The sequence below is a fragment of the Eptatretus burgeri genome, chromosome 3 (assembly GCF_056783735.1).
Source record: "Eptatretus burgeri isolate ZD-2024b chromosome 3, Ebu_testis_v1, whole genome shotgun sequence".
NCBI lineage: Eukaryota > Metazoa > Chordata > Myxini > Myxiniformes > Myxinidae > Eptatretus > Eptatretus burgeri.
This window is the reverse complement of record NC_140963.1, coordinates 38752980-38780486: the sequence shown is the minus strand read 5'-3', so window position 1 is coordinate 38780486 and position 27507 is coordinate 38752980. Positions and strand designations below refer to the sequence as shown.

General features: G+C 44.2%; 1 protein-coding gene across 2 annotated transcripts in view; it reads right to left on the bottom strand.

Moving 5' to 3' along the window:
• LOC147029726 (E3 ubiquitin-protein ligase CBL-B-B-like) overlaps positions 1 to 27507 on the bottom strand; it is a 110617-nt gene that overhangs the window by 16682 nt on the left and 66428 nt on the right. For both annotated transcript variants that reach the window (XM_085872996.1, XM_085872997.1), the window contains 4 exons: positions 16597 to 16761; positions 16094 to 16489; positions 12858 to 12910; positions 2227 to 2316 (listed from right to left, as the gene is read on the bottom strand). In XM_085872996.1, coding sequence (XP_085729122.1) covers positions 2227 to 2316; positions 12858 to 12910; positions 16094 to 16489; positions 16597 to 16761 — 704 coding nt within the window. The remainder of the gene's footprint in view (positions 1 to 2226; positions 2317 to 12857; positions 12911 to 16093; positions 16490 to 16596; positions 16762 to 27507) is intronic.

The following is a 27507-nucleotide window of genomic DNA, read 5'->3' as shown; positions in this document are numbered from 1 at the left end:
ATCTGCACACCATCCAGATAAGCTCTCCCACACTGGCACATCCTGTCGATTCAGGTGCAGCCAGCTAACCTTTGAGAGGTTGATTAGATAGCATTTGGGATACTAACTTTCAACTAGTTGAGAATGAACCCCATGCTTAGTTGAACAGCAGTAAACTGTCACCAGTGTGCCCTGGTAGTGCATTACATTCACTCTTCTTTGGTCCATCTCAAATCGATCCATGGTTGTGATTCTGTCACTCACAAGTGACCACTTTTCTTAACTAAAGAATACTTTATGCACCTTAAGGTTTGGCGTTATACGTACTCTGTCACACACAGAGATACTCCATGTGCTACCCTCAAATAGTTTAAGCCTGTATCTCACTGGGCTGTGACAGCTCATGACAAAATGCAAACGGGATTCTCCAAAATGTCTGGAAACGTTGGCGGTAGTTCTCAATTTCCTTGCGCGAGTCGCAGGACATCGCTCTGGTGTCGCTGGAATTTTGAACATGTTCAAAAAATTCGTGTGACAAATTTTAACTCAAAATAGTCACAGAGTCATCGCGGTTGTCTCGAACCCTTCTCAATTTAGTTTCCGTGAGTCAGAAGGTGCGACAAATGTGACATGCAATGTAATGTAGATAGATTCACAATAGTTCAATCCAGATAATCTTTAAAAAAAAACAACTCATAGTCCATATTGTAAAACCAGCATTGTCTGTCCTCTTTCTCTCCTGTTCTGAGTAATGGCCTTCAATGCAAACTTTTCACTTTCCCATCATTCCTTTCACCTTCCCATCATTCATAAATCACGTCACACATATTTTTACATAAATTAGGTCACACACAAAATATGGTCACACCCACAAGCCCCTATCAAGGCAGATGAACAATTGGGTCACACACAATGTTTGTGGGTGCAACGTTGACAAGCAACAAAACACTTTGAACAATCAGGCTTGGTCAGCATTCTCCTTTAATCCCATCATCCTGTTCTACCAGGGCACAGCTCCCACACCATTGTAGTACTCAGTCAGGTACTCTCTTACTCGTTTCCCAACTGACAATATAATTGCTGGAAGGGAGAGGCCATATATATATATATATATATATATATATATATATATATATATATATATATATATATATATATATATATATATATATATATATATATATATATATATATATATATATATATGGTCCCGATTTCTCAATCAGTTGTCGTGCGACTGTTGCATGACATTTGCGCGATGGTGGCACGACCGTCGTGTGACCGTCGCGCGACAGTTGCATGTGCCAAAAAAAATCTCAGTTTTGTCACCTGAACGTCGCGTGAATGTCGTGCGACATGTATGCAAACTCCAGGTGAAGTTCATCCCAATTTTCGCCAGGAGTTCGTGGGACATACGCAAATGTGTTTTAGTGTAAATTCAGTGTGATTCCAAGTGAAAATTATCGCTGTTTTATCGCAATTTGGTGTCTCCAACTAGTCGCGAGCTGTCGCAGCCCAGTGAGATACAGGCTTTAGTCCATGAGCCAATGCTGTGTACCAGCATGTGGCCGTTGCTGTGCACCAGCGATGACTAGGAGCCATAGGTGAGAGTTTGGTGAGCAGCAAGGACCAGTATAGGTCGAGTCCATCCAAAGAATGTGGCTGACTGCTGAAACAAAGGTACCACTACTGCGACCTCCTCCACTACCTCCACTACTGCGACCCAATACACACCATTTTTATACAATCTTAAAAATAGGCTAGTTTGTGTTATGCAACATATGTTTTTCCATATCTTACAGAAAATGGCAAAAGGGCAAGTTTGAGAGTCGTACAAGTACAAGAATCGGGTTCACTATGGTCCAAAACATATGAATTGACGTCAAGATCACTTCAATCGGACAACTCAATTTGTAGAACGAAAAGTTACATTTTTGGAGATAATTGGCAGCCATCTTTAAAAAAAATGGCTACCATGTTGGAATTTCAAGTGGCTTGCACTTTTTACTACAAAAGTGACCCAAATAGAATATTCATACCATTTTCCCCTGCTTGTATCACCATTTGAACGATTCTACCAAAAAATTATATGGTACATATTACTCTTACTGCTCCAATATGTGGATTCATCAAACTCGTGAAGTGCAAATACATGAATTTAGTTGCTGTAAATCAAAGCCAAAAAACCAGAGAAAGGGTAATGAGCTATTGATTTAAACCAGTACACAAATGGATTAAAGTTATTACCGATCAAAAGAATCAGCAACATCTTCACCGTCAGAGCTTGAGCTTTCGGACCTTTCTGGCGGCAATGGCATTCGACGATGACCTAATGGCCTGTGAGACAACGAAAATAGAACCAACATGCTTGTAATACCTGTCAACTGTGAGTTTTACAAACACATCGTTAACTAAAATGCAGTCTGTGTGCAATGTGAAATTTTTATGAAACCTCTTTCTCTTCCGACTCAGTTTAATACAGTTTGATGAAAAGATAGCAATTCTTGCGCAAAAGGGCTTTGTGCTTAAGGGAGAAAGATAATTTGCCAAAAACGATCCAATCGTATTCAGGCAGCAGAAATATCTTGAAGTTAAGAAAAATTAAAATAAAAAATAAAAAAAATAATTAAGCAGACAACTCAGCAATAAAGTATACACCCCCTTTCAAAACGTTCAACTTTTGTTGCCTTATATCCTGGAATTAAATTGCATTAAATCAGACTTTTTCCACCTTTATTTACTCATTGTAACCCACAACTTCCAAGTGAAAGACATTCTACAAATATATCTTGGTTGGATGTGTCAACCCCCCCAATAATAGCATTTGTAAATTATCTCAGGTGTAACCAATCACCTTCAAAATCACATACCAAGTTAAATGACCTCCACCTGTGTTAAATTGTAGTGGTTCTGATTATTTCCAAATAAAATCAGCTGTTCCTGCAGGTTTCCACTGCTGTTGAGTGCATTTCACAGCAAAGACAACCATGAGCACCAAGTAGCTTTCAAAAGATCTCCAGGAGAAAGTTGTCAGGGATGGTTACAAAAATATCTTAAAGGTCTTGAATATCCCTTGGAGCACAGCCAAGACAATTATTAAGAAGTGGAGGTTGCATGGTACCACTAAGACCTTGCCTAGATCAGGCGGTCCCTCCAAACTGGATGATCAAGCAAAGAGGAGACTGATCAGAGAGGCCACCAAGAGGCCAATGGCAACTTTGAAAGAGCTACAGGCCTTCATGGCAAAGACTGGTCAAGGTGTGCATGTGACAACAATATCACAAGCACTCCACCAGCCTGGCCTGTACGGTCGAGTGCCAAGAAGAAAACAATTACTCAAAAAAGCCCACCTTGAATCTTGTTTGAGGTATGGAAAAAACCACTCCAGAGATTCTGAAGCAATGTGGAAAAACATTTTGTGGTCTGATGAAACCAAGATCGAACTTTTTGGCCTATTTGCAAAACATTACGTTTTTTTAATGTATATATATATATATATATATATATATATATATATATATATATATATATATATATATATGTATATATATATATATATATATATATATGTATATATATATATATATATATATATGTATATATATATATATGTATATATATATATATATATATATATATATATATATATATATATATATATATATATATGGTGTCCCAAAAAAATATACAACTTTTAAAATGCTTCGTTTGAGCCTAAAAATGCAGTAATTTTGTCACTAATGCTTCATTTCTTGTTGCAGAAACCCTGAAGTTTAATTTGATTCCAAGCAAGCGCCAGAAAAATGCCAAGACTGACCATACAACAACGGACGAAAATTGTTGAACTTTGGCACCAGACGAAAAGTGTCATACAGATGCAACGTCTTTACTCGAGACATTTCGGAATCCACTTGCACCATGCACCAAACTTTCGGACAATAAAGTGCACCATCGCAAAGTTTACCAATGTGGGAACCATCTGTGACCTTCACAAGGTTCACAGTGGTCGGAAGAGGACAGGTCGTAGTGAAGAAAATGTGGAAATGGTGAGACAGGCGGTCGTCCATTGTCAAAAAAAAAATCGATTCGACGACTTTCTGCCGAGACAAACATTCATAAGAGCACTGTTCAGAGGATCCTTCGCCAAGACATTCATGCCTTTCCATACAAAATGCCTTTCCAACATTTTGAGGGCTGCTTTATCTCCCTCTACGAAGATGTTGAGTGGCCACCGTATTCCCCTGACCTTACTCCTCCAGACTTCTTGTGGGGGTATCTCAAGGACAGGATCTATGGAAACCCTAGACCTCAGACTCTTGATCAGCTGAAGGAAAACATCCACCGAGAAGTCCAGAACATTCCTCAGGAAACGTTTCCCAAAGTGATGGAGAACATGACAACGCGTTTGTAGGCAGTGATCGGACAACGTGGAGCCAACGTCGAACATGTGGTCGAAAAGAAAACGACGATTTTATACCAAAATTTAAATTTTGGTGGCAATTTTGACATTGGTACAATAAACTTCAACCTTTCAGCTTTCTATCCAGCCATATATCTTTTTAAAAAATATATGTTATGACCATCCTCTTTGCAGATGAAAAGTTGTATATTTTTTTGGGACACCCTATGTATATGTATATATATATATATATATATATATATATATATATATATATATATATATATATATATATATATATATATATATATATATATATATATATATATATATATATATATATATATATATATATATATATATAGTTGCAGTTGTGGAAATCCGCAGAGCACCATAAAGGATATCCAAAAGATCAGTTATCGCAAAGTGTGTGTTCAGATGGATTTCCCCAACATGGTTTAATGGGAATTTTTTTCGTGTCACCTGGGCTGTGATCTTTGAGTTAGCTGTTTTTCTTTCGCTATCGTTATTTTGGACCAACCACAACAACCACGATCAACACTAACCACGATCGCCTCAACCACCAACCACAACAACCATGATCAACACCAACCACGATCGCCTCGACCACCAACCACAACAACCACGATCAACACCAACCATGATTGCCTCAACCACAACAACCACGCCACCTCAACCACCACCGCATTTTCTACCTCGGCACACGGTTGCCAGAGGACTGTCCTTCGTCGAGGGAAAGCAGGCGGCCCCCGTTCCCCCCTCCCCCGAACGAATGGCATCTCCGCGGTGGATTTCACCCTGCTAGGGACAAAGACAACTACCGTGGCGGCGGGCATCCCTAATTTGGCAGGAAAACGCTTCCTTATGGAAGTTTCCTGCATGTTCTGGAAGGAAGGGTGGGAGTTGAGGAGGGGCGGGGCGTGGGTATAAAGCGGAGGAACGCGAGCGCGGAAAAGAAGAGTGGGAGAGTCGTCACCAGGAACGCGAACGCTGAGGAGAATATATATATATATATATATATATATATATATATATATATATATATATATATATATATATATATATATATATATATATATATATATATATATCTCTCAGGATCATGAGCAAGGTGGTGCTCCGGACCGAGGGCTCTCTGGGTTGGTCGTGACGAGAACGGGCGAAGGAGGACGGAGCCGCAGGAAATCACCACACGGTCACGTCTTCCTTCCTTCTTTTTCTTTTCAGGGTTTTCGTATGAGAGATGTGGCGCCGTGTCCTTAAGTAAACCTGTTTAAGTGATTGCACATTATAAATAGACGACGGTTGTAGTGCTTTGCCTTGTTCGTGTCTTGTCCCTACTTGCATCCATTGAATAACTGCATGCATGTTTCACCCTTTTCCATTGCATTACTGTTTACATGTGCATTATAAATAAATGTCCTTGTGTGAATGTTAACCCGTTCGTTGTGTCCTCTTTCCCCATCGAACTGCCGTATTGCTCTCGGAATAATAGCGGGCTTTTTAATAGCCAATAAAAGAATTGGGTCCAGCGAGGTCTCGCGATAATACCCCGCTCGGTTATCCCAGAACGGAACGGACCGCTTAAGCGGTCCGTGTCCAAGCAGACCACGCTGAGGTATGGTCTCTCGGTAGTCTGCCCGCGCGAATACTTAGGTATATCGATAATTCGGCGATTGACCCTGTCGCACGCGGGTAGAGTGTTAACTAGGCTGTGGTGTGCGCTTGGAGCACACCCATGACTGGTTTTCGGCGTTGGTCCGGAAAGTCGCGACTGAATTGTCCGTCCGGTGGGCGAGACGGCCGCCATTGGCTAAAGCGGCTGTTCGCACGCTGGGAGGGCGGCAGATTCATAACACTGTTGTCAAGGAGAGGGAAACAAATTCATTCCCCTCCAAACCAAATTCACGGGAATCAGATCAGGGGTGTGTAGAGCGACCCTCGATTCCCACCAAAATACGAGCTGTTTCAATTTATTTCCGATAAGCAAAATGGCGGTTCAAGGTGAACGGGAGTAGGGGGTAATGGATTTAGAAATGATAGAATCCATGTATCAGGACGAAATCCCCGTGCAGGACATTATGATGCAGGTTGAACTTCCCCCACAAACGAACCCAGAGTCTGAAATGCGCTCAGCGGTGGCGGCCGCGGCTTTTGACACCCCCCTCCTCCTCCGTCAACCCTCCCCTCACCCCCCCCCCCGCCGATCCTTGCCGAATCAGCTCAGCCGAGTGCATTTGACGCGGGCCAGTTGATGGCAATGCTGGCAAAAATGGATGCAAACACAAACGGCATGAGAGAATAAATGAATAAAAAAATGGATACGAATGCACACAAAGCGAGCAATGAAATGAAAAGCGAAATAAATGGCATGAATAAAAAAATGGATGGGAATATGCAAACACTGCAGGGTAAAATGCAGCGCATGGAGTGATGCCTGTAGGCGGGAAAAATGTCGGCGCCACGTGCTGGAGCGAACGAGCTGAGGGGGAGTGTGGACTGTGTCGGCCCTGCAGTGGAGGACAAACTAATGTGGGAGACGTGTAAGATGAGACTTGTGCAGGTGACAGAGAGAGTGACGGTGACACAGAGGGAAAAATTAAATGGGGTGACTGAGACGTGTAAAAGACACGTGGAGACGACAGAGATAATGAAGGAAGTGAAAGAAATAACAGAGACGCGGGAGATAGAAAAAGTAGAAGAGAGACGACACGATAAAGATGGGGTGAAAGACGAGCACACACACATGGAGTTAGCGAGGGACAATGAAGGGGAGCTCGGGGAATAGCTCGTGACCCGGTGCAAGCAGCCGGATAGCCTCCTTCAGGAACGAGGGGAGGCAATATTCCCCTTGAAGCGGATCACAACCAGGTGGGTCCGGTCGTGCCGAACGAGGTAGAGGGGGCGAGTGCTGTGGACGGGTGCACATGGAGCTTGGGGGGTTTGGAGACCCCAGGAGCGCTTGAGGTATCGCAAATCCCCAGCGTGATTGTCCCGGTATGTGTGTTCACGAGTGTAGCAAAATGCGTGCTGCAACGCGCGCATAGAGTGAGTGAACGGCCGTTTGTGAGAGACCGTGTGTGTGAGGTCGCTGTATGTGAGGGAGATGGCGGTTGGCATGCGGGAACACGCAACCACATGTCCCGGTGTGAATGTCATGGTGAGGTGTGTGAGCGTCGTGGCACGTGGAAGTTTGTGCGCGAGAGTGCGACGGAGACTGTGCCTGACGGTGGACAAAGGCCGAGTAGCGGCTGTAGCTGTTTTGGGAACTGTGCCGGGTTCGCACGGCAGCACACGCGGGGTCCATGCTGTGCTACCCGGAGTCTCGTTTTCTGAGGCAAAATCCCAACGCGCATGTTCGGCTGGACAAACGTTTTAAGCTGCACCACAATCCATCTGCCCAAGGCCAGCAATGCGCGACGTGTCACGTACGTTTTGCACCCAGATGGGCGGGCTATACCGGCGTCTGGCCGAAACCTAGCCCAGGTAGGCGTACCACGTGAAGGGTCGGAGCCAGTCTTAATGCCCGGCTCGGACGATGATGTCGGTTTCGGCATGGCTCCTACCCGAGCTCCGGGCTCTATAAAGACGTAGGAGTCCTCCGTGAATGGAAGAGAATGGAGTAGAATTGAGGAGAAATGTGGAATTGAAGGAGGAGTGAAGTGTGTGTTCCTGCTACTTGTCTCCAACCACACGATGTAGACTAAGCGTCCTGCCTATTGCTCCACCCTCATCCACTCAAGCTCCTCCGACAGACACGATCTCAACACGTGCGGCTGTGGCTCGAACTATGCAACCATTGTCGGGTACCGCACCATGGAGCATCCCTTCCCCCGAAACGCTCAGGTACCGAAAAATTATAACCTCAACTCCCTTCCTCCCTGGCTGCAAAAGTCCTTTTCTTTTCATTAGGTTTTCTTTGTCTGAGTGTGTGTCTGAGTGTGTTGGTACCTGTCTGATAAGTAAGCCTGTATAAGATCTTTTGTTGTTACTGTGAATAATCTCGCATCAAGTCTGCACTGTGTCTGCTTTGTAAGTTTCTTGTATAATTCCCACACCCCACACCTCTCTCATCTTTCCCTGTGTTACACACCCAATAAACCTTTGTTCTGCCACATGCTTTTCCTCGCTTGCTGTAAATAAATAATTGTTGTATAAATGTTCCCAGCTCGCCTTTGTCTTTTCCCTCATTGGTCAAGCATGGTTCGAATCCAAGTCTAGCCAGATCTTTATTCCCAACGGTCCGTTCCTTCAAGCCAGTACGTCCATGGCAGTGTTGCTCGGCTGCATCCGATGCGGAAAGGTGATCCGATCCGGTAATGATCCGGTTCGGACAAGGCGTACCGAGGGCGTGGTTCCCCGGTGGTTAAACTGCGTGGTTAATTAGTTAATCCGATTCCATAGGCGGGAGGACCCTCGGTCACGCGGTTGAGTTATTGGCATCCACGGTCGGTTAAGCGACCCGCCGCGTCACAGAGTTATCCGTGAGCGACGGCCCACAATTCCGGGGAGTCTGGTCTCTCTCTATCGAGTGCAGCCTGTGGCTGCTGGTTGCATCATTGTTTGGGACGCGGCTATGCCGCTGATGCAGTGTCCCCCTTACCAGTACACTGGTGCTCATTTTGCCGACCTCGGAAGGATGACAGGCTAAATCAACCTCCTGGTGTATTTTATTCAGCGACCAACGGGGCTTGAACTCAGGACCCTAGGATCTCAAGCCGCCACCCGAACCACTAAGCCAACACCAGGTTTGGGGAGTCTGGTGGGAATCGACGAAGCTTCCCCCACCTAGTGGTCTTCTAACCCGACCCCACAACAATATATACGTGTATATATATATATATATATATATATATATATATATATATATATATATATATATATATATATATATATATATATATATATATATCGTCGCGGCCGTGGTGGTTAGGTTAATACCCCAACCTAATGGTAGTGGACGGGCGGTTAACACCGACCAGGCCGGATCGCTGAGCGGTTTTCCTTCGAGGCGAACACGTGAGCCTCGGAGATTATGGCACGCGTGGGAGGGGAATAGGCGATACGGATGGAGCAGACGGACGAAAGCACAATGGGGTTTATCTCGAACCCACGACAAATACACAACACAAGCTACTTAAAACAAACACGGGGGTTTAATGAAAACACACCAAATATTTACAACTCGCAAATACAACCCGTCGCTTCACTGATGGGGGGTATTATGGAGGGGGGTTGAGAGAGAAGGGAGGAGAGGGGAGAGAGAGAGAGAGAGGAAGAGGAGATAGGGAGGGGAGAGAGAGGAGGGGAAGCTAGGAAGGGGGGGGGGAGAGCGAGGAAGGGGGAGGGAGTGGGGAGAGCTATGCCTCACCAAACGTTGCTATACCATGGGAGGGAAGGATGTGAGGAGGGGGTGAGAGAGAGAATGAAAAAAAAAAGAAGAGAAAGGTGAGGGATGGAGGTGGGCTTAGTAAAGAGAATGATATATTATACTTCACTAGTGCGTGCCCGTACGTGCAAAAAAATAATAACAATAAAAAAAGCCAGAAACAACAACCACACAGGCCGTTCCTTCGCTCTCGTCAACGACGACTGGATTGGGGCATTGTGTTTATCTATAAATGTGCATAAGAAATCGAGAAATTATTAGAATACAGTAAGTCATCACTATCCGGAAGTCCGTACATTGTAACCCGTAATGGGGAACGCGCTCTAACTTGGCCATAACTTGGGAACCACTTGTCCGATTAATTTCAAACCTTGAAAAGGCAAACAAACAGAGATTGCTGGAATTATAGATAGAAGATAGATACTGTGGGTGCAAAACGCCAAGCAACGTGTCCTGTCATTGGTAACTGAGGATCCCTTCCCCAACGGCCAAACCTACGCAGCAACGTGTCCTGTCATTGGTAACTAAATGGTGCCCTTTCCCCATCGGCCATGCCTACGCAGCAACGTGTCCTGTCATTGGTTTGGTAAATAAATGGCCATAACTTGGGAACCACTTGTCCGATTAATATCAAACCTTGAAAAGGCACATACTCAGGTCCCCAGCAATATACCTGGCAAGTTTCAATTAGATCGGACCAGTGGTTGTCGAGAAACAGCGGTCACAGACACACACACACACACACACACACACACACACACACACACACACACACACACACACACACACACACACACACACACACACACACATAGATTGCTGGAATTATAGAGAGATGACCGAACATGCACACAAAAACCAGACTCATGTCAGAACAGCTGTACACACAACGACACAACAGAGTTAATAATGTCATCCGCTGACACATCTGCAAAAAACTTTGATGTCCCAGTTCCAGAAAATTTGTGGGAAAATAAAGCAAAAGTAATCACTAAAAACATGGAAGTTTGACTGAAAAACCTAAAGCTCACATACGACCTAATGATCCCATCGAGCATGAACATCGAAAACAAAGCGTTGCGACCAGATATCATAGTTCGGGACCAAAAAAATAAATAAATAACGCGATGAAGGCATTGCTGATTGAAGTGTTAATACCAGCGATTTTGGACTAGACGATGCAGAAATCAAGAAAATAGCCAAACACCAAGAGCTAAAGAATGAAGTGAAATGATCCTGGAAGCTGAAGAATGCCAAAGTTGTATCAGTGATAGCTGGACCTACAGGAATGATGACAAAGAACCTCACAGAGATATTAAGCTTAGGGGCAATAACCCTTGTTGCTCACCTGGTAGTGACTGGAGAAGATAACTATGAACCACTGGTAGGCATGGATGACTCACAAAATATAATGGAGAAGAAAGTAAATACCTATGGATTTTTTTTTTAATGCCATGAACAAAACTTGGTACATCACTTGTGATAAAGGTTATGGTCAAGTTTCATCAAAATTGTGTGTGTAGTTTCAGAAAAGAAAGCAAATACATATTTTGTGGGGCAAACCCCCCCCCTCACCCCATAGAACCCCTTAGACCCCATTTTTTTCTTAATGTCGTGAACAAATTTTGGTACATCATAGGTGGTGAAGATGCTCGTCCATTTCATCGGAATTGCGTGTGTAGTTTCTGAGAAGAAAGCAAATACATATTTTGGGGGGCAACCCACCTCTCCTCAAAAGACCCTCCGAGACCCTAATTATTTTTTTAATGTCATGAACAAGCTTTAGTACATCACGGGTGATGAACATGGTGGTCAAGTTTCATAGGAACTCCCACATATGTGTGCATGCACACGCACACGCACACACATTGGCTGAACTCTCCAGTGCTATTTGATCAAGGTGCCGGTGATAGCTTGCCTACTCTTCACGATGAACACCGTGGGATCTTTAACATCCACAAACCGATGCTGGCAGACGGGACGCCCATTTGAACGTCCATTGAGGAATCACCCTGCCTGTGATAGTTTATAGCCGGGGAAAGATTTGAGGCCAGGCTGGAGAGCTTAGAGGCAGAGTGTGTGTAGCGCTAGTCTAGGCCATCCCGCCAGCTTGCATTGTGATCATTTGCAGCAACATTCAGAGATTCAGCAATTTGAATTCCCCGCCGATGTGGCTCAACACCTTCCATCAGTTTCAGGTTGGACCAGATGTGGATACAAGTGGAAAGAATGCATCAGGTTATCTCTTCATCATGAAGATCCCTATTCCCTGCATCTGTCTTTGAACAATGGTTGATCCCTGTCCATCCTTGCATACATTTGTAATGATAATGAATGTTAACGTTTCCCATGTATTAATTTGATCAGTGATATGAAACAGGTAAAAACACACGCACACACACACACACACACACACACACACACACACACACACACACACACACACACACACACACACACACACACACACACCCTTATATTAGTAAAGATGGTAATAATTCAAAATGTTATAATAAAACATGAGGTAAATTAAAGCCTAAAGTCGAGGCGCCTCGGCACGTGGACTTTAATACAGACAAGGGGAAAATGAAATAAAAGAAAATCCTCCCTTTATTCTGGTACTTAGCTTTATCCAGAGACGGTCGATTATGAACTTGGCGATTAAGCCGCGGCGTCCTGCATGGGGAGACGCGCATAAAATGGTGCCGAGCCACTCTCTGTGTGGCAAAATGTTACGTAAAGAGTGTTTTAACCTCAGTGTTGCCCAGGCAAAAAGGAAATTATAGTACGCCCTGCCAACAGCACCAGGTGACATCGCGCGCGTATAACACAGGCAAAGAGCAGTTGCATTTAAGTTGAGAAAACCTAATGTATTACCTTGTTGGAACTGCATTACCCATGAATGATTATTAATCAGTGATGGTAAAACTGCGCATGATGGAACCAAAATGGCCTTGCGTTTCTGAAATCCCAGCAGAACATCACAAGGTCTCACCATTTCCATAAACCCAAGGCAGAAGTAATTCTAACATTTACATTTCTTCTTCCAAGAGGGTAAGAAATTCTCACCTGGTGCCATTCCCTCGTCCTCGTTCAACCTCCACATCATTACTTGGACCATTCTACGGAGACAGCAAAAACAAGTCAACAAAATCAGAGCAGATATTTTAAAAAAATGCTGTATATCAATTATATTTATTAAGGAATTACATTCGGTTGGTCGTTAAGATTTTATCCCAGTAAATATTAACTACTGTTTTCTCAAACATGGAACTATCACTAAATGTTGTGGAATTGCAATATAATTTAATAAGCAATGTTTTGCTCTGCCTGAAACGTGTGCAAATTCCACCGTCATCTTTCCTTTTCCAATTATTACTTAAATCCGTACTTGAATACAAAATCTTCATCGAGTCCTACAATTGCGGAATTGTACCCAAGTTAAAAGTTTCCTCTTTCAATGAAAATAAAGTGGTGTGAAAAATCTTGTCTTTCATGTGACTAAACCTTTGATTCATCGTGCAGACAGACAAATAAACAGACAGTTTAAGTTGGCTTCCCAATGAACAGTCTCACTCTAAACAGTGTACTACACATTGCTTAACTTCCTAGACATTAATCAGGCCTTACATGTTGTCACGCATTTTGTCAAATCATTTACACAGGGTACTTTTGGAAGGAAAACAGTGCAGTTATTTGATTTGGGAGAAAATGGATTTGCTATTTTAGGGTTGATTTCTTGGAGTTTTTCTCTTCCCATCCTTGACTTCCTGCTGCATTTTGATGATCTGTGGCTACATCCATCCATTCATTCATTGGGACCATACTCTGTGCAGAGCATTGGTGCTGCCTAAGCAGTCTCCTTAGCTCTTGGGTACAATACTGGACGGGTCGCCACTCCGACACAGGATACCAGCAAGCTGGCACTCATTTTGCCGACCTCAGAAGGATGACAGGCAGAGTCAACCCCACCTAGCATTAGTTCGCTCTTTCTTAACTAGTCTTCTCAGTGGCTTCCATCAAATGTGGAAGTCACACATTCAGACAGACATTCATCTAAACTATTATTACATATTGTCGTGTGGACTGCAACCGTCTGGTGATTCCGCAATCAAAGTGATTACCGACCACACTGGAGGCTAAGCTCCAAGGATAGCCGAACTGTGGCTGCTCATTCCTGAACCGACAACAAGCAATAACAATGGCCCATGCTCTTGCATGATCTAACACCATGCCGGTTATAAACAATAAGTCATCAAGGGAAATCAATTAACGACAAACATAGGCATGGCAAAATGGCAGCAACAGAGATACACACCGTCTCTCAAGAAATAAATAATATATTGGACACGAGACACGGAAACAGAATCCCAAACACACAGGAGCAAACTATACAAGCAGAGTAACACTTGTAAGAGAAACTAATCCAGCTGAAGTGCTCCAGAAACAATGATCATTTACACTAAAACTGGGAAAGAGATGAAAAATGCATGAAGAACCCCCAGGCTGCTGTAGTACTCAAACAAGGAAGAAAGTGTGTCGCATGGAGCTGTCACGAGTCAAGAGCTGCAATAACGATGAGCGCAGGAGAGAGGCGAGAGCCTCAGGAGAGAGGCAAGAGAAAGCGAGTGTTGGGCAAGAAAGCACTTTTATAGCTCAGCTCCCCCCTCCCCACTGACTGATGGCACTGGACCAATCACCATGTCTCCACATATTGATAGGTGCAGTGCACATATATGGTTTCTCGCCCCAGGGGGAACAGTGGACCAAATCACCGAGCCGGAAGTACAACAAATCGAAGTCCGAGGCCTGACAAATCCCCGCCTTAAGCTCCCTCTCCTTCCATCCGAAGACGTTCACAAATTCAGCTTCGCCCAGCAAACTGATGTCTGCCAGGTGCTGAAGGACAGCTGGGAGGTGCCTTCCCCCCCTCAGTGGCAGGGAAACGTGCTGTCCTTCACTTCAACATAAGGGAGCGGAAGGATGAGACACCTTACATATTACTATCATTACAATTCGACAATGTCACCCCCTCGTGGTGATACCAAGGACACATTATTCTAGTACACAAACTTAAAACATCTTTTAAAAGTTCTAAGAATCTATGCAAACACAAATGGTGGTTAAGGCCTTATCTAGTGAGTGCTTCCTACCCAACAGACGTAATATTATTATTTCAACTAGTACGTGCCCGTAAAAAAATAAAAAAAATATTCAAACCGCGAGCAACAAACAACAACCACGCAGGCCGTTTCTTCGCTGTCGAGTGCCCACACGTGCGTGGCCCGGAAGTTCGAATATTATTCGCAGTTACGATTATTCGCAATTTAGTTTTAATACCCAATTATTCAATTAGCGCCAACGTATTTTACCTTTTCGCAATGTCGTGGCAAGGAAAAAAAAAGAAGAGAAGAGAGAGAAAAAAATTTACTTCCTGGTTCGGAGCATACCAGCACTCTGATGTTACCGAAATTTATACACCGTCTAATATGAAAACGATTATAACTTGGGGCATTGTGTTTATCTATAAATGCGCATAAGAAATCAAGAAATTATTAGAATACACGAAGTCATCATTATCCGGAAGTCCGTACGTTGTAATCCGTAATGGCGAACGCGGCTGAGCTTCCCTCCCCCATCGGCCACGCCCACACAACAACGTGTCTTCTCATTGGTTTGGTAAATAAATGGCCATAACTTGGGAAGCACTTGTCCGATTAATATCAAACATTGAAAAGGCACATCCTCAGGTCCCCAGCAATATACCTGGCAAGTTTCAATTAGATCGGACCAGTGGTTGTCGAGAAACAGTGGTCACACACACACACACACACACACACACACACACACACACACACACACACACACACACACACACACACACACACACACACACACACACACACACACACACACACACACACACACACACACACACACACACACACACACACACACACACATTGATGGAATTATAGATAGATGAAGTTATCTCTATAAGATGCTCAGTTAGTTTGTAATAATAATTATTATACAACTGCAAAAGAACATGGATGGTATGAAGTTAAAAACCGAGATGGCTCACTCATAAGCTATCAGGTATGAAGTAAACTTTGCTTGCCCTGCCTAATCTTATCAACATGTGATGCAAGCCCTCACTGTTGTTGACTTTTAATGCACTCACAGCAACTGAGCACAGGCACTAAAATGTTGCTGCCTTTGAAAAGGTGGTGTGATGAATACCCTGCAGAATGAATCAGAGTCATAATTAAAAGTAAGTGGCAACCATCAAAATCCTCCCTCACCCTGTGAATACCAACACTCGGGCAACGTGTCCTTGGCATCTCTGGGACAGGTCGTAAAGAACTGGATGGGGAACAGGCTTCAAGGGAGATGGAGTCAGCACTCCATCCAGTGTCAGTCGTATCGACCGTAGTTCTCGGAAGTTCTGTAAATGGGCTGGGGCTGCGAGGTGAAGGCCGAGATACAGAGGTAAGGCCACGGGAACATGGCCGCAAGTCAAGCGTGTCAGGTGGTTGGACAGAAAGTGGACGTCCAGGATAATCCCGTGGCAGGGGGCTTTCGGGAGTGATTGGAAGAGGCTTTCGAGAGGTGAGACATGGCCGAGCCTCAGAAGGAAGGGGTGGAAGCTCCCGTTGGCTTGATGGAGGTGGTGGCAGTGGTAGTGGTTTGCGGCCAAGCTGCAGATGGGGACAAATATCACTCACTCTATATCAATAAGAACTTAACCAGCATCAAATCCACCTCCACTTGCTAAGTAAGGTCTCTTAAGATATTTGGTCCTTGCCTTCGGAGAGTTGTTAGGGCTGGGATTCGGAGGGGAACCAGATCGTGTTGCAAGGTCCAGCCGAGGTGGTACAGGAGGAAGGCAAGGTTCACATGTATGCATTAACCGCTGAATAAGGTGTGGGGAAGATGGTGGGGAACCTACAGGGGAGACCGTCTGCTCTGACTGCAAACAAAGAAGGAGAGGGAGACATAAAGTTTGTTATGTTGTTTCCACAAATAATATGCTAATCAAGTGCCAAGAAGATGATTTCAAAAAATGGCATGGAAGAGGTGAAGAAAGTGTTTGTGCTTATTAACTGGGGTAGGACACATGACGATTAGAAGCAGGAATAAATATAAAACAAAGCATACTCACTCCGTACCCAGCACCATTCCAAAAATCCTGATTCGACTTGTTTTAAATCCTTACACACACTCCCTCCCCCACTAACTTGATCTTATTTCTTTCCTCTTAACGATGAGCTTCCCCAACTGATATGTAGCATCGTGAGTAATGATAATGGTTGATTATTTATTATTCTGGCATTCAGAATTTTTGTTATTGTCAGCCTTTAATAAAATTATCAGTTTACAATCAAGGTGGTGATACTCATTTGCCTTCATGATGCAATTAGGCTGTAAATTCAACCATTTGGAATATTAAGCTAGAATAGTTTCCACTCGATACCATCGGCTCTCTGAACTGGTATTTTTTTTTTTTAAAGCTCTGCTCTCGGGGTGTTGTAACCTGCCGACCAAATGTATGTCAAAATATTGAAAGTAACCACCTATTTCACCACTTTTCCATGGCAACCACTTGTTCACAGCAGAGGGTATTCTCACATTGAAAGTGGAACTGGGTTACTTGGGACTTTCTTCCACCTTTCAGTTATGGTCTCCACTGACGTTATTCCAACAGCTGCTGACAATCGCGCTCCTGTTGCTTTGCTCAACTTGTCAACTTCCAATCGCTTGGCATTTCACCACCTATGCCTGAAGCAGCTCAGGGATTTGATGATGCAGGGATGGCAGGAATTTTATCACTGCAATCCACAACAAATAACACTGAGGTAGTTATCCACCTCACCGTTGAAAGTAGGCCATTGACATATCCACACCCCTGCCCACACATCACCACTGAATGCAGATGGGTGAGAGCTTCTCCTTGCCATATTATCTGGGATGCTACAGTCCATATGTTCTGCTATTTTGCATCACAAGTGCATAACAGATGTCATGTGCTTTGCATATGTTGTTTTCAAATTCATTTTCTCCATCCTGTTTCAGAAATGTATTCCAGGACGGATTTTCGTCCCTCATACAGAAAACTCCCACCCATATGCATGATACCCCATCCCAAAGACAGATGGACAGCATCTGCTCACGCCTACTGACTTGGACAATATTTGACGCTGGCCCAATGCGAACCGTGTCATTCAATTAAGGTAAATCTCACATTCTCACTCTGCCTCTCCGAAAGGATCGACCAACAAACTCACATATCTACTTCCTTGATCAACTATTGGAAGACGGTTCAACTCTTGAACTTGAGGGTCTCAACATCAACCGTGACCTCCTCTTCACACCTGTCTCTCCTGGATACTGTATAATCCAAAGCGCTCTAAAATCATTGATATCTCTCACAAAAAAACAGAAGTACAAAATCTGCTGTTCGCTCGTGACCTCTTCTGGTTTTACTCCCTCTGCTCATTCCACTCCTTCACAGCTAATCCAAGATGCAGGTGTTCCTTCAGTAACCCTCCCCTTGTTAACCCTTAAAAATCCAGGCTTACCACTCACCTTCACCCCTTTGTTCCTCTTTTCTCTTGCTTGTGGAACGACCTTCTTGAGTCAGTGAACTCCCACTCTTCCCTATAGGAATTTAGGTCAGCAGCACATGAGCATCTCATTTGCTTCTACTCTTACTCGTGATTTTTTTTTTCCACCCACAATAACCCTCGTCTAAACCACACTCATTACTTACAGGTTACTATATTTCTTTCCCTCCAACCTCATCATATTCTGTTGAGCCATTTTCTTGCTCGTGTCTGTGCACCTGTTGTTCCCAGCTGTATTGCTCCTCTACCATGTCACCTAGTTCTTTCATGAGCCAAGATTGTGCACAAAAAAAGCTTCAATCACCTCTTGAACATAAACTTCCTGCGACATCTTACGAACGTTTCTTCAAAGCGGCCACAAATATTGGTACGTTCACCAATTGCATACTTATGCCTGTGACATTTAAACAGGATAGTGTTGCGTGGTCTTATACCTTAGTCAAAAATTGTGAACTTCAGGACTGCAGTGTAAACAGAAAAAGAAAAAAAAAACCACAGCAAATTAGCCACAGAAAAAAACACCTCAACGATAGAGAAGAAACGTGCAATTCCAATGTCACTTGGTATTTGTTCATTGTATAATATCAAAGAATACCTGACATACAAGTTCCCATGTGCAGAGGAAAGTGGGAAAACCGATGCCAACTGCACCCCCTCCTCCCCCCACCCCTACCCATCAACCCCCTCCCAATCGTCCCACCTATTACTATTGGGGATTCATTTCCAACCAAGTAAAACATTATTATACATGCTGACTAGTCACTTATTTTCGGCAGCACAGTATCGACCTTCTGGTGCCAGTAATTTGATTTAATTTGTCTGTCAAATTTCATCAAATTACCCATGCTTTCAAACAATTGGGTGGAATGGTGCACTTAGCTATCTATCATGCTGTCTGAAACTGCAGTTAAATCAGCTAAAGTGATTAAATCTTCAATATTTTGTCATCCAACAACGATGGGCACATGACCTGTCTAGACGCTGAATGGATGCAAATTATTCACACCGACATGAGTCAAGAGGCAAAATAAATGAAGAGGAATTCTTTGGTGTTTAGAGAAACAAACAAACAAAAAACACGCACCCGTGTCTGAAGGAAGCATCAGAATTAAACTTTAGAACCGTTTAGAATTATACTCTAGAACCCTTTGGAATAACACTTTAGAACCGTTTAAAATTACACTCAAGAACCCTTTAGAGTTTATGATATCACTCTAGAACCCTTTTGAATTGTCTAGAATTACACTCTAGAACCCTTTAGAATAACACTTTAGAACCATTTAGAATTACACTCTAGAACCCTTTGGAATAACACTTTAGAGCCGTTTAGAGTTACACTCTAGAACCCTTTAGAGTTTATAATGACACTCTAAAACCCTTTAGAATCGTCTAGAATTACACTCGAGAACCCTTTGGAATAACACTTTAGAACCATTTAGAATTACACTCTAGAACCCTTTATAGCTTATAATAACACTCTAGAACCCTTTAGAATCGTCTAGAATTACACTCTAGAACCCTTTAGAGTTTAGAATAACACTTTAGAACCGTTAAGAATTACACTCTAGAACCCTTTGGAGTTTAGAATAACACTTTAGAACCCATTAGGATAACACTTTATTGTCTGGACAAACATGTCCCGGAAACATACGGAGATGTCTGGAGACAAACACCACCCAGACACGTCTGGAGATAACCACCGTCAGGAGTATCAAATAATGTGTGAATACAAATCTCTGGACGTTTATAAGCATGAGAGCTGAAATGCGATAACTTCTAGAATCTCTTCATAATTTAAAGAATCACTTTGAAAATTAAATAATTCTGCTGAAGGAACTTTTTTATAAATAAATAAAATTTATTGATTCATCAATTAATGAGAGAAAATATATATGAGCGTGCTATTTAAAGTAGGTCACCCTGGGGCAATGTACTGAAGTTGGTCTGTGTGTGGCCTCACTAATTGAGGCGTAATAGACGTGCATTTTTTTTTTTTTTTTAATTAACCAAAATAAATGAATAAAACCCTCACACCCCCCCCCAAAAAAAATAAACAGACATTAAAAATGGTGTTAATGTGAGATTTTGTTCTTCCCACGCCAAAGCCAGAATAATAATGGAATTTCCCCACTGGATGGCCAAGCTCAGTGGCTGCTTGAACCAGACCAGTTTTATATTGCCAGTGGATGCAACAAGCCTTCGACCAATATCACAAATGATCTTGGACGCAAGTCGGCCATACACTCCAGTTGTTTCGACGGCGATTGGTTCGATCAAATAAGTTTGGCTGAGGCTGACGTATTCATTGCATTTCAGAACTTCCATATGCTCCAGCCGTTGAGGCTGTATTGTAAACGCGCAATTTGGCGAAAGTGTCGATACAAGTGCAATCCAAAGTTAGGTTTTTTCCATTCTCATTTGAGACAATGTTCAAGCCTTCTGGGTGGGTGTTTTCACCAAGGTCTAAACCAAGGGGTTCCAAGACAAATGGTATCCCTGCCCCCTGAAGGGCACGTTTGACCACATCGTTTAAGGCCGAATGTCTAAAAAAATCAACCGGCACTGAAACGGCATGAGAGGCCATGGTGTCCAAATGTATCCATCATACTGTCGCATCGACATTTATGCCACTTACAGACTGATGATCCAACTTGTAGTGCAACCGCAACCCGAAAAGACTCGGGGTCAAGCTGTGTTCCCAAAGAGGGACCAGGGACTGCATGAAGCCACATCCCGCTTTCCTTGGTGGCTGTGGCCAAAAGATGGGCTCTGGTGATCTGCTCGGCACTGTTCAACAGGCTAACAAAAGACACTTGCCGCCTCAACGTCCCATGGTTTTTGGCCAAGCTGGGACAGACCTTCGGGTTCACAAACACCGATATGGGCTGAACTACATGACATAACACCACCGGTCAACTCCCCCGTTTGTGCCAAACCGCTTACACGGGACAGAATGGCATCGACTAATAGGTCATGTGGAGGTGGGTCGGTTCGCTCAGTTTTGTTGTGCAGATCACCAATCTAAACAAAATTCACCCTGTACATTCATGAGAACACACCATTGAAATTCCTACTTGTTTCCATATGCACAAGTTGACACACCGACAGTTATTACCATTTGAAATTACCGCCGTGAAGTGGGCGTGGCATGCTTGTAATCGCGGAGGAAACGACCAGAAAAAAACAAATGAAGATGGCGGCGCCCATGGTTGTCTCGTGATTTTGAGTGATTTTTGGTCTTTCAACAACCAAATATGCGTTGTTTCATACACTTTGGCGCGGAGGATGATGAGAAAGTGACGCAATTCACGGATAAGAGCTGGCGTAAGGTATGCGAGTGTGTGAAGGCTTGGTGCGCCGTCACAAATAGTGAAACTATCAACAAATGCCGTTTGATGGCTGATCAAATAATGAAACTGCTGCCAATGACTGATCCTCCTGCGGATGCCGGCCGTCACCGGTTCTGCTATGCGTCGTTTTGTAACAAGGATCATATAAAACGCGCTGAAGCCAGGGAAAGGAAATCAGAAGCCAGCACTACTGCAGTTTCTGCTCGAGCCAGTGAGGTGGTGGGCGGACTCGAATAAGAGGGGCACTCATACCACAAAATATGTAGAAAATCCCTCAGAACCTCTGTAGAAAGGGTGGCTGGCAAATCAGCTGGTGTACTGCCAACAATTTGCATCATATGCCAGGAAAAAGACAAATTCATCCGTGTCAAAGGAAAATCTCAACGTGATCAGTTGTCCCTGGCAGAAACACAGGATTGAGGAAAGCTGAGGGAAACTGCTGAGCAGAGGAGAGATGAACGTGATGTGAGAATAATGACAACTATAAAGGATAACGACTGTGTGGCGCTGGAAGTTTGTCATCACCGTAAATGTTAAAACGAGTATGTGAATGACACATACCACAGACAGAGTCAAAGTAAACTCCAAAATCAGAAAGTGAACCATGACTCAACATTTGACATTTTCTGTGATAAAGTAATCCAGGTAAGACTCATTGATGGAAAGCAATCTATACATATGAAGAAGTTGTGTGAGATGTTCAATGACCGACTCAGAGTATGCGAAGGTCAGGATAAGGCCAACTACCAGGCAACAAGACTGAAGAAAAGACTGCAGGAACGGTACCCAGACATGATTTTCTATCGTCCACCAAAAATGTCTGAGAGCGAAGTGGTGTACATGAAGGAAATTGATATTGGTTCCATTGCTCAAGCTGCTGTTGTAGACAGTAGCTCTACAACAGAAACAGAGTCAACTACAGAGGATGAAGCCAGCCAGGGTCCACAGCAAGGTGACTTAGGCCTCAATTTACATGTTCTGTACTCGGGAGCACTCATGGTGAGGGATGACCTGAACAAACACCAAAGTGTGGACATTACATGGCCACCACTTGCTCCTGACTTTGACATTTCAAAAGCTGAAAGAGCCATCCCTATTGCATTGTACAACCTTGTTGCATGGATAGCGGGCCTGTCAGACGAGCCAACCCTGGAGAAATTTGTGGAACTCCCATGGCATATTCATCTGAAAGTGCCCTCTGTTCTTCAAGACGTTGTTTCTATAGCGTCAAGGGGTCAGACGTTTACTCCGAAGTCCTATGCATTGGGCCTGACTGTGAAACATTGGATTGGTTCTACTTGACTGTTAGGACTGCTCAACAAGCTTGGACATTGTGTCTCGGTCAGTACAACACAGGCGTTGGAAACTGCTTTGGCACTGTTGCAGATTGATCAGGAGGGAAAACTGCCCTCAAACTGCCTCAGAAATGTACCGACAATATTTGTGTACGATAACATCGATTTCAGTGAGGAGACCCTCACCGGTCAAGGGACCACTCACCACACCAATGGATTGATGATACAAGACGCACCCTATGAGCCAATTCAGCACGCTCGTCCAGTGATTCCAATTAGCCGTCGTCAGCGGTCATTAGTTGGTAACCAGCCACCCATTCTCAAGTATGGTGGTGGGAAAAGGCAAGGGACCACAGCCTTTTACAGTTGTGACATTGACATCAGTCCGTCACAAGAGGACAGGCTATCGCTGGATGTGCACTATTACACAATGAAAACGGTTCAGAAAACGGACGGGCGGTTGCCGACATGGACTGGGTACAACACCCTCCCTCGTCGAGATGAAGAGTTGACCAAGTCAGCAATCATCTACCTTCCCGTGATCGAGGCATCACCCACGGAACTGGACACCGTTTACACGGTCCTATGCCAAAGCATCGATATGGCTGATAAACTGGAACGTGAAGAAGTAGCTCTAGTCTTCGACCTTGCGATCTACAATAAGGTGCAGGAGATTCGTTGGTTGCACCCGGAGTTCACAGAAAGGTTGGTAATTCGTCTTGGCGAATTCCAACTCATGAGCTTCCTAGGCATGATCGGCAAAAGATTCAGAGACGCAGGTCTGCTTGACCTCATAATAGAATCTGGTATTGTCGCTCAGCATTCTGCAAATTCAGTAATAAACGGCCACCACTATAACAGGAGTTTGCGCTGTCACAAGCTCGTCTACGAAGCGCTAGGAAGACTATGCTTCCAGGCCTTCATGGACTCCCTCGCAGAGGAGACACGTGTGCGATTCGAGAGGTGTATAGAGCATCTCCAGGAAACGTTTCCATCTCCGTTGTTCGAACAGTTACTGTCATCGGAAGAGGTCTCGGAAATGTTCACACGCTACAGCGACTTCAGAAAGCAGCAATGTACAGCGAGCAAAACATTCACATTCTGGTGCTCCTACTTGGAAATGGTGGAGCTTGCACCAGAGCTTATATGGGCAACTCGTACTTCGAACTGGCGGAAACACCTTGCGATCACGAGAGCGTCAATGCCCTGGTACTTTGCGTACAATCACCTAAACTATGCAAGGTACTTACCCATTTACTGGCTGGAAATGGCCGGGTGAGAGCACTCCCACCCAGACACCGATCAAGCGTGCATGGACGGCAAATGGACTGCCAAACGGCATACTCGTTATGGATTTAGTCGTGTTGCGTGCGATCAGATCATAGAGCAGACTTTAAATAGGGACAGCAAGACCAGTGGAGGCATCATTGGTTACACTCAGAAAAGCACAGCTGTGAAGAAGTGGATCCTGTCCCAACCAGCACGTGCGGAAATCGCAAGAAAATGTGAGTCCATGGCGGGTATCCACGACGAGCCCCGAACGAGAAAGGATTTGGATGCGTCGAGCTCGAAGAAGAACGAAGCAGCGGTGGTACAAGTGATGGACACAGTACTTCAAATGATTAACCCTTTCTCCGGCACTCACCTTGAACTTGTCAATATTAGTTCAGGTGTCATCGCACCGCCAGCCACTTCCGCGGACTTGATGAACGCGTATATCAAGGGAGAGAATGCTGTCGTGTAATTCATGCGTGATCGGCTTTTCTCGGGTGAGGTCCCATTTTGAAGGGCAAATTGGCAACTTTCTCGAAGGCGCGAGGAAAGTCGGCGACTCCCCACCAGCAGACGCCGAAGGTTGAAATTGCGAATGAACGTCGTCTTTTCACACGACTGCTGTTGATTGGCGAGTAAAGCAATGTAACACTCCACGATCTGCTCGCATACCCACTGGCGAACATATCTTTCCCGCTGGCATCTGGTGATGGTTCGATTGCTAAGACAGACAAAGCCAAACTCAGCAACCATATACTGAAACTGTGGCCCGATTGCCGTGTGGACGCTCGGCCTATCCAAGGTGCAACGATTGTGGATGGAATGGCCGTTATTCAGGCGATAAAGGCTGGTTCACTGCCGAACACTTTCGGCAAAATGGAAGAGATGGTGTTGAACATCGTAGTGGCCAAAGCACGACATAACCAATCTTCGAGACTGGACGTGGTGTTTGATACTTACCCAAGTATCAGCATCAAGTGCCTGGAGCATGCCAGACGAGCGGGCATGGTGGGCGATCTTCAGGTGCGAACCATCTATGGATGTGATCAAGCCCTTCCAAAACAGTGGGCTAATTATCTCCTGAGCGGAGCCAACAAGGAGGCGTTGATAGAGTTCATTGTCGAATCGTGGACGAGAAACATCTCTCCATCAAAACTGGGCGACATGCTGTTGTACGTCAGTCATGCCGGCAAATGTGAGAAAAGAGGCATCGAATGGTGTCATGACTGTGTCGTCAGTACCTGAACTTGAATGTGACCATGAGGAAGCTGACACGAAGCTCCTGCTACATGCCGCTCACGCGGGACAGAATGAAGAGTCGGTGCGCATAGAGAGTTTCGACACCGATGTGTTTGTGTTGGCCTTGGCTCACTCAAAGTCGATTCGAGCACGAAATTTCCATCTGGCCACAGGAAGTCCCAAGGACATTATCGTCGTTGACATTAGGAAGCTGAGTAATGCCTTGGAAAGTTCTGTCTGCGATGCGTTGATAGGTTTGCACAATTTCACGGGAAGTGATACCACCAGTGCATTCCACGGTAAGGGCAAAACAAGGCCATTTGATTTGATGATGAAGAGTCCCCATCTCATCACCTGTTTCGGGAGCATTGGTCGAGAATTCACGCTAGATCAGAATATCATTCACGACCTGGAACAATTCGTCTGCGCCATGTACAATCAGCCGGCCATGAAGAGTGTGGATGAGGCTCACTACAAGCTATTCTGCAGCCAGTCGCTGGGAGAACAGAAGTTGCCACCTACAAGCGACGCTCTGATGCTGCATTGCAAAAGAGTGAACTATCAGTCTGCGATCCACCACCGTGCGACTGAGAGGTTTATAGAAGCCCCTTCTCCTACATTTCACGGATGGGTGGAACGCAACGAAGCACTGACTGTTCACTGGCTGAGCAAACCACCAGCGCTGAAGGAACTGTTAGAGGCGATGAAATGTAATTGCAAGAAGATGAAATGCGAGACCAACCAGTGTTCTTGCCCGTCAAAAGGACTGTCCTGCACAGAGTGCTGTGGGTGTCAAAACTGTGCCAACGATGAACAGACCCGTGCAGAAATTGAACTTATGGATAATAAAAGCGGAACTGACGATGATTCAGACGACGAACTGTGAATGCAGGTGTCACACTGCTTTTGCTGTGGTGATCTACTACACAGTAGTATTCAGGTTGGTTAGCATGTAATAGTGGACTTGAGTTTTGTAATAGCAGCAGTCAAGAGCCTAGTTCAGCAACCGCTTCAGAGCAAGAAATACTGGAGTTCTAAGACAGTAATCCTCTTGTGGCGGTTCTACTTTTCATCAGGCTGAGTCACACAGTCTCTTTGTCTTTGATTTAATCCGTAATAGCCAATGTAACTGCCTTTAATAGTCAATGTAACTACCTTTAATAGCCAGTGTGGCTGTCTTTTAAGCAAAAAGTTGCCTTGGTCAACTCGAAGGCCTGTCTGGTCGGTCCAGACGTTTTCGGCCGGTAAAAATATGTAACTGCGTCGGTTTACGACCTTTAATTATAAACATCTTTAATAACAGTGAATATGGTTTTCTTTGATAATATATAACTCTGTATAAACATATTGTATCATTTTAAGACCTCACAAGAGTTTTCTTTGACATACATATCAGTCTAACCTTGATTCTTCATTTCTGTGTCAAAATCGTGCTTTAATGTTCGGTGTATCTTTAATTGCCAAAAATGACCAATTGTGTCACATCCTCGACATGGAAACAAGTGGATTTGGACTCAGCGTCTAAAATTCTTTAAATATGCCAAATTTCATCCAGATTGGTGATCTGCACAATGAAAATCATTTTCTGAAGGTAATAGCGAGTACCTCCACATGGTCTATAAGGGGTGGACTGCCAGCAATGAGGAGATGAAGCCAGAGAGAGCGATATTAATCGCCCTCCTGAAATCTAGACCTCCCTGCTTAACTGGGAGCGTAGCTTGCATCCAAGCAGAATCGTTGAAAGCAACATTAGAGATTTTACGAATGGTTTCGCAAACGGTGCGGTCAAAAGCTCCTAGTTCTGCACCATTCAGGTAGGATGGAGATGCACGCAAGATATACAGGAGCTTGGGTTGGGCGAAACAGTTTTTGAACAGCACAAATGCTTCATCTGCGTCAATTTGCTTCAGACAGCCTGCCATATGGATCAAGTCAT